Consider the following 13,500-nt stretch of genomic DNA (forward strand, 5'->3'; position numbering starts at 1 on the left):
CTTTACTGAGAAGAAAGCGAATTGAAAAGATAGTTTTTCAGTTCGGCGCGAGCACATGGACATCATGTTTTATACATTAACTACAGCTGGAACCCACTATGTGGGTCGGGCCTGGACCTGGATTCAAAGGTATCATGGAAACGTTTGATGTCTGCGAAAATAAATCTTGGATTCCATGTTATTTCCCTGTTTTTTTTCATTGGGAATGTCTTTCAAGGTGGGACAGGACGTGTTCTATCAAGGAGAGTGACCCACCAAACCAGGTGTATAGTCGAATCAGTAGCATCCGGTCGAATGGGAAAAAAGTCTAGCTAGGCCAACGATGGGACCGTTACTGTGGTTCGATGGATATTTGGTGCGAAATTTGAGATGTCCTCTGTTACTCTGGAAATTTTTACATGATAGCTGGTCGTTGACGTTGTGGACTAGTCAATTGTTCATTTCCCTGGTTTCCAGACAGTAGCTAGACCTTTTTCCGCGGTACATCAACAAAACTGCATGGACCCTGACGATAGTGAAGCTATCCACATGCTGTTTGCGGACATGACAGGGAAAAGTTCTCCATGCAACGGGGTACTTTAAGTAAGCCATCCAAGGTATATGACCTAATATCAAGATTTGGCGCTAGAAAAGACTCATACAGACCGAAAGGCCTTGTATTTGCTACATTTGAATCGCCGTTTTCGGTATGTTGCACCCGCATGATACTCATCACGTGAGAGTGTTGCCCTAGGTACACTACCGTGTTTAAGGGATTAAACCTTGTCAAAACCCTTGGAATAGAGATAAAGATACTCACATGTCCAGTCAAACTGAATTTTCTTCCGGTTATATCAGGGGATTTGATCCCCTGAAACAGGGGGATTTCGAGTTTCGTATCTTGACTACGTTTGAAAATTTAAGACGCCAACATTCCTGTGGCTGAAAATGATTCCAAGATATATTTCGGCAAGCCGTGGCACGTCGATCGATCGGGCTCGGAATGTAACGCTGAGCAAAAAAGGTAGGATTGCTGCAGATCTCGAGCAGCTCATCCAGTAAGTGGGTATAGATCCTCTCCTGGACATCATGAAGGGATATGGAATACGTCATCACTGCATACAGGCTTAGAAATTAGGTAATTGATCAACGCCCCCAAAGCTAATATCAAGATTCAGGATTCCAGTCATAGATGTCTTATCTGTATCGATGGTTTCGAAGAAGTCACCTGGTGGATGTTGCAATCGGAGTTGCCAAATTAAGGGATCGCAGCCCGGAGGATGCGTTATTCAGATACTCCCAGCAATGGCCGGTGATCAACCCATCGCGTATTTTAGATAATCGAGTCTCGTGATGATGAATGGAAGCTATAAGCCAGCCCCGGAGGATATTAATAAATCCGAATTGATGATCGACATGATTACAGATCCGAGTGGGTCGCACGCTACGGACCGGACGCCACAGAACGAGGTTGCAACATTTCAGATAAGCAACACCTGCAGATATATGACCGAAGTGAGATAGTTAAGAATGTTCGAGACACATATGCATGAAATTAAAAATAATCTTACACTGAGCTCTTCGCATAGGAGTTGATGGTCTTTTGGCAGCTTTTGAATGGTCTTGTATGTGGCATTGGTATGATTTACATCATCTGCAGATATATATGTTTATCTTTTTGAAATTTAGTGGGGATTGGAGTGTCCATTTTTAAACTTACGTACCTATGTAAAGCGCAGGAAAGTATTTGACTTCAAATCAATAAACTAGTTATGAGGATTGAGACAAATATAATTAGATGATCAAATTACAATTATTGTGGAAGGTATTATAATAAAAATGATACACAATATTAAAACACAGGCAATGAAGTTCACATGTGAATATACGAGTTGCGGGTTTTGTACCCTTTGACTCTTTGAAAGACACTAAGGATCATTGGGGCTGTTTGGCCACATTTTTCCGAATTTCTTTTTCCTCGATCAGCGTGACTTCATGGCGGAAGGGCTTGTGTTGCTCTTGAGTGCCTTTACTTTCAGACCGACGACGCATCCTGGAAGCGCGTTCCGCCTTTTCCTCTCTTGCCTGCCATGTGGGAGACGGGGGCTCAAAGTACGGGTATGGCTGAGCACTGGGTGTGTACGGTTGAGGGCTGAAGGTATATGGTTGAACGGTCGGTGTATATGGCTTGGAGCTGAAAGTGGATGGCTGAGCGCTGGGGGTATCCGGCTGCACACTGGGCCTGGATAGCTGTGAGCTAAAAGCGGATGGCTTGGCAAGAGGTGTAGAGGATGATTTGGCAAGCGAGGTCGGACTGGCAACGGGAATACTGGTTGAAGTAGTGACGGGGATGGGGATCAAAACCGGGTTGGGACTCTGATCCTCACCAGCGGGAAGCTGGGGCCACGCATCCACGCCATCGAGGAAAGTAACGGCCATACCGTTTGCCATGTGTGTTTCAAGATGGCAGTGGAAGATGAAGGGTCCTGGGTTGATGACTTGGTAACGTATCATCACCCATGCTATGCCCCTTGAGCCCTGGGTGACAAAAGTGTCTCGCATCGCAGGGTTCTCTATTTCGAAATACTCGGGATGCTCAGCAATGGCTTCCTCAGTATTGGCCCACTTGAAGTATCCAGGTCCGGCACCAAGGATGAAAGCTTTGTTGGAGTGCTTGTGCATGACATGCGGACCAGAGTGTTCGCCTGTGTGGGGGAATTGGCCCAGCTGGAGAAGGACGTCTACCCAGCTGCCATTCTTTGTTTCGATGATGAGTTCAGGCGCAAGGTTGTTCTTGGCGTTGATATCATAAAGAATCGGATCATCCATGTTGACCATGTGGTCCCAAAGAGGCCCACCAGATGTACTGAATGTGTAGGAAGAGCCCGAGCGGCCAAGCGTAAGATTCACAAGCTGGTCCGCTCTTGCAGGGATGGTGACAGCAGGGTACGGGTGAATTGCCTGGTTGTCCATAAATACAACCGAAGCAGATGTATTAACTCCACCATAGTTGACGTATGGTAGCGATGGCTCAGTGTTGGTGGAGCCTTTGTATCGCATGGTAGCAAAACCGGAGATAATCTGGTCACCCTGAGTATCTGGAACTCGAATGGTGTAGTCCTTCCATGGCTTGTCAAGCTTAATCATTGCTGCATAACGTTCTCCGGTGTAGATACTCGAGGCGTCAACAAGCATGGGCTCCACGTAGCTCCCATCAACTTCGTAGATATACATGGGATGTTCATCGATAGAGAAAATCAGAGCTTTCAAAGCAGCAGCACTGATGAACTTGAAGCTAACCCAGCCGGCATTGCCATCGACTTCGATGATTTCGTGACTTCCAGTGGTAGGATTGCATCCCCAGGTAACACCCTGTGGAATCCTTGTCTCGTCGTGAGGGGGGAAATCTCCCTGTGTCGTGTAGAGATTTGGCAAACATCTGAAGTTTAAAGAGACTACATCAGTATTGTCAAAAGGATTATCTGTCCTTGGAATACTCACCCCTTATCAGTCAAAGGTGTATACGACATCGCGCTTTTCAAGAAGCCCTGCTCAACACTAGAGATTTTCTCACTTCCTGGGCAATAGACCGCCCCACGGCCATTAATCAGAACACTATCCATGCAGCTGGGACAATTAGCGGTGCTTGCATCGAGACAGCAATTGAAACTCACAACACAGCCATATGGCTATCTTCCTGTACTTTCTGATATTGTTCAAAGGTCAGATGATCCCAATCAGACAACATGATTAACTGTGGATTCTTCTCTGCCCGATGCATGGCTTCGATATCGGCGGGGTCACTTGAGATGAGATGAAAAGGGTTTGGGGTCTCAGGTGCCGGACTAAAGTGCGTTAGTATCACATAATATACAAATTGAACAGTCGTCGTACTTGATCCAGATCGGGCCATAGAGACCATCCATTAACTCTGCACGGCCATGTGAATGGTACCAATAGGTTCCATACTGGGTAGCCTTCCACCGATAAGTCCAATTGCGGCCTGGTTCAATAGGCTTTTGAGTTACCCCAGGAACTCCATCCGACCATGGGGTATCAAGTTGTTCAATGCCATGGAAGTGTATGGATGTATTGAATGGTAAGTTGTTGTGAACGGTGACCTGCTAACTGTGAACACACGCATTGGTAACAGTGGGGTGGAAATTTCTTACTTCAACATCATCACCTTGATCTAGTCGCAACTCGGGACCGGGAAATTGCCCGTTCATGAAAACCATTTCCCGAACATTGCCATCTGGTGCGCCTTTTTGCCAGGTAAGATCTAGATCAAATTGAACCAACTTAGCCGCAGCTAATTGAGTCAATGCTGAGCTGGCTAAGGCCAGCAGCAATTTCAAGGGTGCCATATTGTAAGATGTTCACCCGGTATATGACAAGCCTAAGTAGAAGATTCAAAATGTTGAAGAGGATTGGGAAGAAATTGCCCAACTTGATCGACAAGTAAATATGATCCACAAAGAATTATTACTCGGGCATCATGTTCATTTAATATTGAGACTGATTACTATTGCAGTATGCCTATGGACCGGCCCGAAGCAGACTCTTCTGCGTCAGTCCGGAAACACCTTATTTGCATAGTTTATTAACGCCACCCGTCTGGAGATCGGTGGGCTTCAGGAGTGCTTCAGGAGACAAACAGTGCAAATCCTTTTGTTTGTTGATCAAAAGGACATGTTGCGCATATGCATGAGTGGTTGGGGAAGATCTGTCTGAATAAACATATCTCCGCTTCGGGTAGATCGAGAGCTGATCCAAAGAGACAAGGATTCCGACGGGTCATTCGCCTAGTCAGCACTGAGAATAGCCAGGATGCACTGATAAATTTCTGTTTATTCTACTAACTAGCCGCATTCGGCAAAGTGTTTGTAAGAGGTTGGTCATTCTTTTGGTCTAGCTGGAATGCAGCCATGGCCTATTCCGGAAGGGTAGTCTTATGTCAGCTCTAGAGTCAATGACCACCCTGGGGAGAAATTCTCCTATAATGGCCAGATGGATAGTGATTATAGATTTACACAGTTAATCTACTGCGTAGTTTAATGTGGAGCATCTTGGATTGTTCTTGCGCGTTTCAGCATACATGGCTCCCATGCAGCCAGAGCCTGGTCGAAGCATATGATCGCATGGCCTCGGACAGTAATTAACAAAAGCTGATACATTTCGGTAGAAGGCCTAAATGAGATCTCAAGTAGCAAGAAGTTCTGTTGAAGATATTCTTATGTAGAGCTTGGATGTGACTTAGGGTGGTTCAGAGTCCTCCCCTCTAGATGCCATTTCCGTAGATGATCACCCAATATTGACATTCCTTAGTCGTAGCTAGGTAACATAACTATGGATGAACCCGATGAACAGGATAAACATACAATGGACATAATTAAGTAGGTCCAATTGACAAGATCGAATGGTAAAGAAAACATTGGGAAGCCAGCTGAGCTGTGGGATTCTATTTAGCGGAGCGGGGATGATGAGTGGGGGCGGGATTGTTGTCCAGGGGTTGGTTCGTTGATAACCATGGATCATTGTCGGGTGAGGCTGTAGCAACCATGAAACAAGATTTATACTATAGATACAGAGAACGGAGTACATTTCACTATAGCCTACAAGGGAACATGATAATGATTTCTAAATAGACAGTAAACCCTCGTGCACGGTCCATATAACAGCTTAAACACCCTGGAAACCGATTACCTAAGTGACCGTGCATTAAGCTTATCGATAAGAAGTGTCTTGGCCGCTAATCCTAATTGAGTGATCTCCCGCGTAAACAACACAGCTCGGGTCTCACCGTCTGAACTGCCTCCTCTCTTCCCCAACTTCACTCAGAGGAAACTGCATATTTCTCGATCCCCCTGGATTTGCCTTTTGAATTGACACTTGCGTCATGTTGCTGGTCTGACTGCATTGCTATCTTCGTCGCTTTCCGTACCATTCACCCCCCCCCCCCCCCCCCCCCTCCGCGCCCAAACCTCGATATCGCTGGAGTCCAATAGCATCATCCTTATTCCACTCATTGGTCAGCAGTTGATCTGTGATTGGTCGCAGTCTTCAGAAGAAAGCGTCGTTCGCTTATGAGTTAACGTCTTTGTTTGCGCCCGTCCGAATAATACACTATCGATCGCGATGGCACCCAGCACGTCCCAGTTGCCATCGCGGTTTCCATGCTGGTGTCGAGCCGTCTATTCATGGGGAGGAGAGACAACACGGGACTTGGGGTTTGTGGAAGGTGATTTGATCGAATGCCTCAATGCGGGAGACGGGCAATGGTGGATGGGTCGTTTGCGCCGTGATAAGCGGGCGGTTGGACTCTTCCCCTCCAACTTTGTTGAGCTCATGAGTGAAGACTTTGTGCCCATCAGCCGTGATACCAGTCCAATGGTTCAAGCAGGATCTTCGCCAATCAACAATCCAACGTCGGCACCTAAAAAAGCAAAGACCGTTTTTCGCAAACCGTTCCAGGCGCATAAGGAAGCCCTCTCCCCAGCCTCAAACCTGGCTCGCAGCAGATCGAATACCCCAGTCAAGAGTTCTATTCCACAAACACCACCTCGAGATGGTGGTACCCCCCGAAGCGTCAAACCTCTGCGTACCCATGCGTCAGCGGTAAAAAATCAAGGTTCCATGTCATCTCGGCCTTCATCTGTCTCTTCCCGACCTTCCTCTCGCGGCATTTCACCACGCGCATCCATGGAACCCGAACGGTCACCATCTGCAACAATGCCACGCGGTAGCATATCATCGTCGCGTCCTTCGTCCCGCGAAGTCTCCCCAATGCTTCGGGAGGCTTCTCCGATGGCTCACGAATCCTCCCCGGTGTACTATCAAACTCCCCAGCCGCGCCGCGAACCCTCTCCATTGCCGCATCGCGCGCCTTCCCCAATGGGCCATCGCGCCGTTTCGCCTGCGCCTAATCATGCAGTGTCACCTATTTCTTATCATACGCCATCTACTATGCCCCACCGGGCAGCCTCTCCAATATACTATGACGACTCCCCCAGACATCGAGAGGTGTCACCAATGCCTTATCATCCGCCGCCTACTACGCATCATAGGGCAGCTTCTCCATTGTATTATGAAGACTCTCACAGGCATCCAGAAGTCTCGCCAATGCCTGATCGTGCAGTATCACCGATGCCCTACCATGCGCCATCTACCATGCCTCATCGAGCAGCCTCTCCAATGTACTATGACGATCCTCCCAGACACCGCGCAGTTTCGCCGATGCCGCATCGTGCCGTCTCACCAATGCCCCGAGAAGCCTCCCCCATGCAAATGCAAGAACGCGAAGATTCTCCTCCTCCTCCCCCTCCCCCTCCACATCGAGTCGCTGTCAACCGTCCTCGATCCCACTCGCCTCAGCCGCCTATGCACGCCACGCCACAACCCCAGCGCTTACTACGCTCCCCACACCCCCCAGCACTTTCCCCTGGGCCTTCGCGCTCTCCCACTCCATTGAACATGAATGATCGTTACGTGATATTCACTCGTACCCCTTCACCGGGGGCAATGTCGGCACGTTCGGGAGTTTCAGCCCAATCAGATGCAATGGGCAATACTCCATCTCCATTAAGAGACGCTATGGAGGATGTTATGACTTCATTAGAAGATATGGGTTTGTCACGGGATCCTCCTTCACCATCACCGCATCACCCTCTCTCGCCTTCCCCACGCCATGCACGTTCGCCGTCTCCTCCGCCAGCATTCAACAACCCCTGGTCTGCTGATGCGTATGAAGATATGAATGATAGGACGCCACCAGCAAACAGACCTCGACCATTGACTTCCCTTGGCTTTGATGGGAACAAACAGCCACCGGTTCACCGCAACAGCGTCTATTCCCATGATCATATGGACGGCCCGCCTCAATTGAATAACTATGTCCAACGCATGGAGAGCCGTCTTCGACAGCTTGAATCTCAAAATCGCCCGCCCGAGGATGAAGAAACAGGAGGAGACGAGCCTCCTCCGCCACCCCCAAAACATGCCACCCATTATCCGCGCCACAATTCTATCCCTGCTCAGTATCCGCACTTGAGCGACCGTAGGTCTGGAAAAGATCTCAGAAATGACCGATTGAACCGAACGTTCACGAACAAGTCCAGTGCTACAAACTCTAGTGGAGTGCAAAGCATTGGAACCAATCAGACTTCAGGTACGGACAAAACGGGTCAGAGCGTCATGAGTGGGTTTTCCGCTGGGGGCTTTAGTGCGACTAGCGCCGGGAGCTATGCGAGACGAAATGGGGCATACCAGAGACCGAACACCGCTATGGATACAGTTCGATCTCGTGGCTTCAGCGATGCGGGACACAGGGATAGGCCGGAATCGCCTATGACAGGCATATCTTATCACTCAAGCCACAATACTTCTCGCCAGGGGGCCTCATCAGCGATTCCGTGGTCGTCCAATGACAACGATGTGGGCGATGCCGGTGGAGTATTTGGTGGTCTTTCCACACCAAAGACTAAGAAACAGGGATTTTTTAAGAAGATCTTTGAATCAGCCAAGACGGGTGCTGCAAGTGCTCGAAGCAGTATTTCTGTCGGCCATAGCTCCCCATCTCCCACGAAGGGTAACAGGGTAGTTGATGTTGTATCACCACTCCTTACCTCTCACTCACATCGTGACACACCGCGTGACACTGATGTCAACTCAAGCGCCATTGACTGGGTTCAAGTTCGCCGCGATGTCAACCGAGCATCATCTCCAAGCCGAAACGAGAGAATAGAAAGGGCTGAACGGTGTCAGATGATGGACCATCCTGTCATATACGCCGTCGAGGAGTTGCATGATACCGCAGAGGGTGACGAAAGCATTGATGGCTTGCCGGTTACCGACCCTGCGAACTTCAACTCCGGGAACTTGACCTTGGTCGACAAGAGTGCGCGCTTCATTAACAGCGTTCCGCCAACGACAAATCCCGTAAGCCTCGCCCAAGGCTACATTTGTCGGCCTTATAAGAGTGACGTCCAGCGTCTCCGCGCAATTTTTACGTGGGTCAGCGAAAAGATTGCGTGGGAGGAACCTGTTGATGGCCTCGAGGTAGACATGAAACGAGTCTTGCACGCTAAACGCGGCAGCCCTCAGGAGATCGCTATTCTAGTTAATGATATGTGCGCTGCAGTTGGTCTTCATGCAGAGGTCATCCATGGGTTCTTGAAGACTCCTGGCAATGCCCTGGATCTGGAAAGCCTCTCTCGCCCTAATCATTGGTGGAATTCAGTTCTTGTTGACGGGGAGTGGCGCTTCATGGACTGTGCATTGGCGAACCCTACTAACCCTCAGAGAGGCCGCTTCGTCACCATCAACTCCTCGGTGGCAGAAAGCTGGTATTTCCTTGCCCGACCACTCGACCTTTGCTATACCCACATTCCTCTCTACCCCGAAGAACAGCATATATGTCCCCCAGTCTCGCCGGATGTCCTGTTGGCGCTGCCAACTGTGTGCCCACAGTACTTCAAACTCGGGGTTCAATTTCCAGAATATGATACCAGCCTCCTTCAGCTTGAGGGATTGGAGTGCATGCAACTCTGCCTTGTAGTCCCTCCGGACGTTGAATGTGCTGCCGAGGTCGAGGCCCCCGCGTTTGCCTGTGACGCTGATGGCGATTACTTTGAAAGTGGTGACATTGTGCGCAAGCGTGCTCTCGTACAGCCGGACTGGGTCCGTGGCCAAAAACGCATCACTATCAAGGCTGTCCTCCCAGGCGACGAAGGACAGGGTGTACTCAAAGTGTACGCTGGCAAGAAGGGTCTCATGCATTCCAGCAAAGACATCCCGCATCCGCTGGCCCTTGCCGTCCCTATGCTGCACACTGGAGAGAACCCACCTTACGACTTTGTGCTGCGTCATCCTACACCGCATGCGCAGCGCCATGACCTATACATCATGCAGCCCCAGTGTTCCCGACTGGCAGTTAATAATACCTTTGTCTTTGCGGTTCGCCAGCATCCTGCTTCACCCCAACCCCAGTCTAAGGATGAAAACCCAATAAACGGCCGTGCCTCCCCTTCAGTCTTTAATCGCCCCTCCAGTGCGATGAGTATGGTATCAAGTATTGCCGGTACATCTACCGTATCAAGCAATTCGAATGAGTTCTCGGCGTCCACTTCTGCCATCTCTTCCACCCGCGGCAATGGGCGTGATAAACCAGCCAAACTGGCCATTCAGTCCCCATCTGGCAAGATCATGCGTCTTACCCGCAAGGCTGAGCATATGATCGCCCCGGATAACCCCTCTGACTCTCTCAGGGATGCTGCAGCCGAGGGCAGCGTATGGGAGACGGTGATCAAGATTGGCGAACGTGGAACCTGGCGTGGGCTGGTCCTTGCTGACCGAGTAGCACGGTGGTGTGTCTTCTGCGAGTGGGAGTGTGTTTGATGAACATGTTATCCGTGATGCCTGTTTGATTTAATGATTATTTTGCATATCTGTCGTTTTGCGTTTCTTTTTTACTTATCTTTTCCATTTTCTACTGGCATTTGCATCAGGTCGGTTTGGAGTATTGCATATATTGCATTCCATCTGTTTCATTGACATATTTGCCTCCTGATCTACTGTGTTGTGGTGTTTGGATTGACAGGTCGTTTTTACAGCTCATATATCTATTTTTGTCTACTATGTTTATTATACGTATCTGTATAGGAGTCTATTCTGCTTCATATCTTGGATACAGCTTCCCGTAGTAAAGGAGCCAACTGCTTCCTGCTCGCCTTTGTCTCCTTCTGTACCCATAATGCACTCCAGGGCCCCTTATCTCGATCTAGGGTGGACCGAATCTCCTCGTCTGAAACATCCACCGTCTCCCCATCCAATGCTGTCCACTCCGTAAGCCCAAGATGAGATGCAGCATGTGCAACAAACGCCTCAATGCCCTCAACCGCAACGCCATGATCACCAATAACACTAATAAAAAGCTCACGAGAGAAGTCACCCTTGCTTGAAGTAAACGACGTCATAACAACCACAACATCCACCTCCTTCGAAGTACCGAACGAGCGCATCCCATCCAAGAACTCCTGAGGACTCCCCGCTTTCTCAATAATCCACCGAATAGGCTTGACCGACGAACAAAACCCAAGCGTAATACTGCGACCAGAAGACTGAGCCACCTCCGCCCACTCCTTATAATCCCGATCCAAAACCTCATGCAACGTCAACCGATCGAGACTATTCTGCTTCGCAGAAAGGATCTCTTCGTAGAATCCCTCCATCCACTGATCCCCACCAGCCCGCGACCTCAAAAGGTCGACAGCACGCACATCCACATCCGTGACCTTTCCTTCCGCCGTCAGGTTCGAAGTATCAATAAGTATCGGAGCGAGAGCCAATTTCGCAAGCTGAGCAATCTCTGCAGAACAATCCACACCCCAGAAACCTCGCTCATGCATCTCGTTGGTGATTAACGAGGCGCATGATCCTGGCCCGGGCTGGATTATCAGTGGTTGGATTTGACTCGTGGAGGATATGAAGTCTTCATCGACGTGGTGATCAATACACCCCACGACGTGGAAGGTAATATTTGACAGGATACCTGGTAGAGAACCCTTGTTCTTTCCGATGCGTTCTGGTAGCGCATTCCAGTCGACGAGCGTAACGTCCACATTTAGTTTTTGTCTAGATTGGTCTTTCAGATTCTGTGCAAAGTCTGCTGTTGTGATTATATGTTCGCGTAGGAGATTCCCCGCGGACTCGGATGAATTTTGAAATCCTTCATCTGGAAGGGCGGGGGAATTAGTCGAGAGCCATAGTGCCGTCACGAACTCCGGTCGGAGTCTGTATAGTTCTGGGCCTGCGTGGAGGGTGGGGAGGTTGAGGAGGGGGATGTGTGGGCGGGGGGTTGTTGTTGGGAGGCGGTTGTTGGCGCAGTAGGAGTAGAGGATTGCGGAGATTATGGAGTCAAGGTCAGCGGAGGGGTTGCCTAGGACGTAGATTGGTGGTTGTTGGAGAGTTCCTGCTAGGAATTGAAGGTGTAATTGGCGTGCTTGTCGCAGGAATTGGAGGATTGACCTCATGATGGGTATGTGTAGAAGTAGAAAATCTCGTGGGGAAGGGAGCTACGTCACTAACAACCTACTCCGCGCTTCTACATTGTCTTCCATTAGTAACTTCCTTAACTTAGGGCAGAATATATCAATCATGAAGATGACCGAAAAACTCATCCAAATACCTCGCTCCCAACTTCTATACTCTCATCCATCACCAATACACGCCCTCAAATCACTCACACTGAATCACCTTAAACCTCCAATATCCATCCACGCAAAACGCGAAGACCAATCATCCCCCCTAGCCTGCTCAGGCAACAAATATCGCAAATTAGAATATATAGTTCCCGACATTCTATCCTCAACCCCAAAATACGGCTACCATGAACTTCACCCAAGAGAAGAAAATCTCCCCGGCCCAGCAACCACCCTAGTAACAGAGGGCGCTATCCAAAGTAACCACACAGTCCAAGTGGCCGCCCTAGCACGCAAACTAGGTCTAAAAGCTCATATCCTACTACACCGCGGGACAGGCGGTGGACTACGAACAGCTACCGACAAGACATCATTCTTGCGCGCAGGGAATGTACAGGTAAATCGGCTTTTAGGTGCCGATGTACACGTCTACGACGAGGGGGATCCAGTGGCGGATGATGCGAATCCGGTATTGGAGGATTTGCGCGCGCGGGGTGAGATCCCTTATTGGATTCCTGGTGGGGCGAGCTTGCATCCGCTTGGTGGGCTGGGGTATGTTCGAGGAGCGGTGGAGATTGTTGAGCAGGAAGAGGTGCTTGGGTTGGGTGGATCGGGGAGGTTTGATGTTGTGTTTGTGGCGTGTGGGAGTGGCAGTACGGTTGGGGGGTTGATTGCGGGGTTTAGGATGCTGGAGAAGAGTGGAATGGCTCCGAGGAAAGTTATCGGGGTTTTGAATTCTCCGACGAAGCCGAGGAGTTATCATGAGGAGAGGGTACTTGCTTTTGCGAGGCGGGCTGGGACGTTTGTTGGGTTGGAGGAGGGGGATATCAGTATGAAGGATGTGTGCCTTGAGGATCGGTTTGTTGGAACGGGGTATGGGGTTTTGGATACGGATACTAGTCTTGCTTTGGAGACCATGGCGCAAATGGAGGGTGTTCTCCTGGACCCGGTGTATACTGCCAAAGTGGCTAGGGGAATGATGCAGTGGGTGCAAGAAAAGGAGATGAAGGATTATGCCGAACAATTGGACTTGAAACAGGTAAATGTGTTATTTATTCATACGGGTGGACAGACTGCTCTGGGAGCATACGCAGATAGAATATGAGGAGAGCCGATAATATCAATGGCTGCATTTAACTAGTATTACACGGTGACTAGCAAGCTAACAAATCGAAGCGGACTACCGCGGTCATCAGAAACATAGCCTTTAGGTGGCGGTTGAAGATAGAACATAGAAAACAGAAGACAGGAGAGGATAAAAGCGCTAGAAAACTCCACGGACTCGCCTGGCCCTGTTACCTTGTATGACACCCTTGCCCAGAAT

General features: G+C 49.4%; 4 protein-coding genes across 4 annotated transcripts; 2 read left to right on the top strand and 2 right to left on the bottom strand.

Moving 5' to 3' along the window:
• Positions 1 to 1,914: 1,914 nt before the first annotated feature.
• On the bottom strand, positions 1,915 to 4,346 carry N7520_006931 (multicopper oxidase; the record flags this gene model as incomplete). The annotated part of the gene is made up of 5 exons (XM_057140865.1): positions 1,915 to 3,418; positions 3,481 to 3,606; positions 3,654 to 3,824; positions 3,874 to 4,100; positions 4,152 to 4,346. 5 exons carry the CDS (start codon positions 4,344 to 4,346, stop codon positions 1,915 to 1,917), a joined length of 2,223 nt encoding a protein of 740 aa, XP_056994871.1.
• A 1,771-nt stretch (positions 4,347 to 6,117) lies between these two features.
• N7520_006932 (putative SH3 domain protein (Cyk3)) lies at positions 6,118 to 10,374 on the top strand (the record flags this gene model as incomplete). Its single annotated transcript, XM_057140866.1, has 1 exon — positions 6,118 to 10,374. The coding sequence occupies one exon, from the start codon at positions 6,118 to 6,120 to the stop codon at positions 10,372 to 10,374; it is 4,257 nt and encodes a 1,418-aa protein (XP_056994872.1).
• A 278-nt stretch (positions 10,375 to 10,652) lies between these two features.
• N7520_006933 (putative exopolyphosphatase) lies at positions 10,653 to 12,008 on the bottom strand (the record flags this gene model as incomplete). The annotated part of the gene is made up of 1 exon (XM_057140867.1): positions 10,653 to 12,008. The coding sequence occupies one exon, from the start codon at positions 12,006 to 12,008 to the stop codon at positions 10,653 to 10,655; it is 1,356 nt and encodes a 451-aa protein (XP_056994873.1).
• A 124-nt stretch (positions 12,009 to 12,132) lies between these two features.
• Positions 12,133 to 13,281, top strand: N7520_006934 (1-aminocyclopropane-1-carboxylate deaminase/D-cysteine desulfhydrase; the record flags this gene model as incomplete). Its single annotated transcript, XM_057140868.1, has 1 exon — positions 12,133 to 13,281. One exon carries the CDS (start codon positions 12,133 to 12,135, stop codon positions 13,279 to 13,281), a length of 1,149 nt encoding a protein of 382 aa, XP_056994874.1.
• Between the last annotated feature and the right edge of the window lie 219 nt (positions 13,282 to 13,500).

This window comes from Penicillium odoratum, assembly GCF_028828045.1.
Source record: "Penicillium odoratum strain IBT 22623 chromosome Unknown utg000005l_segment0_segment0, whole genome shotgun sequence".
Classification (NCBI taxonomy): Eukaryota; Fungi; Ascomycota; class Eurotiomycetes; order Eurotiales; family Aspergillaceae; genus Penicillium; species Penicillium odoratum.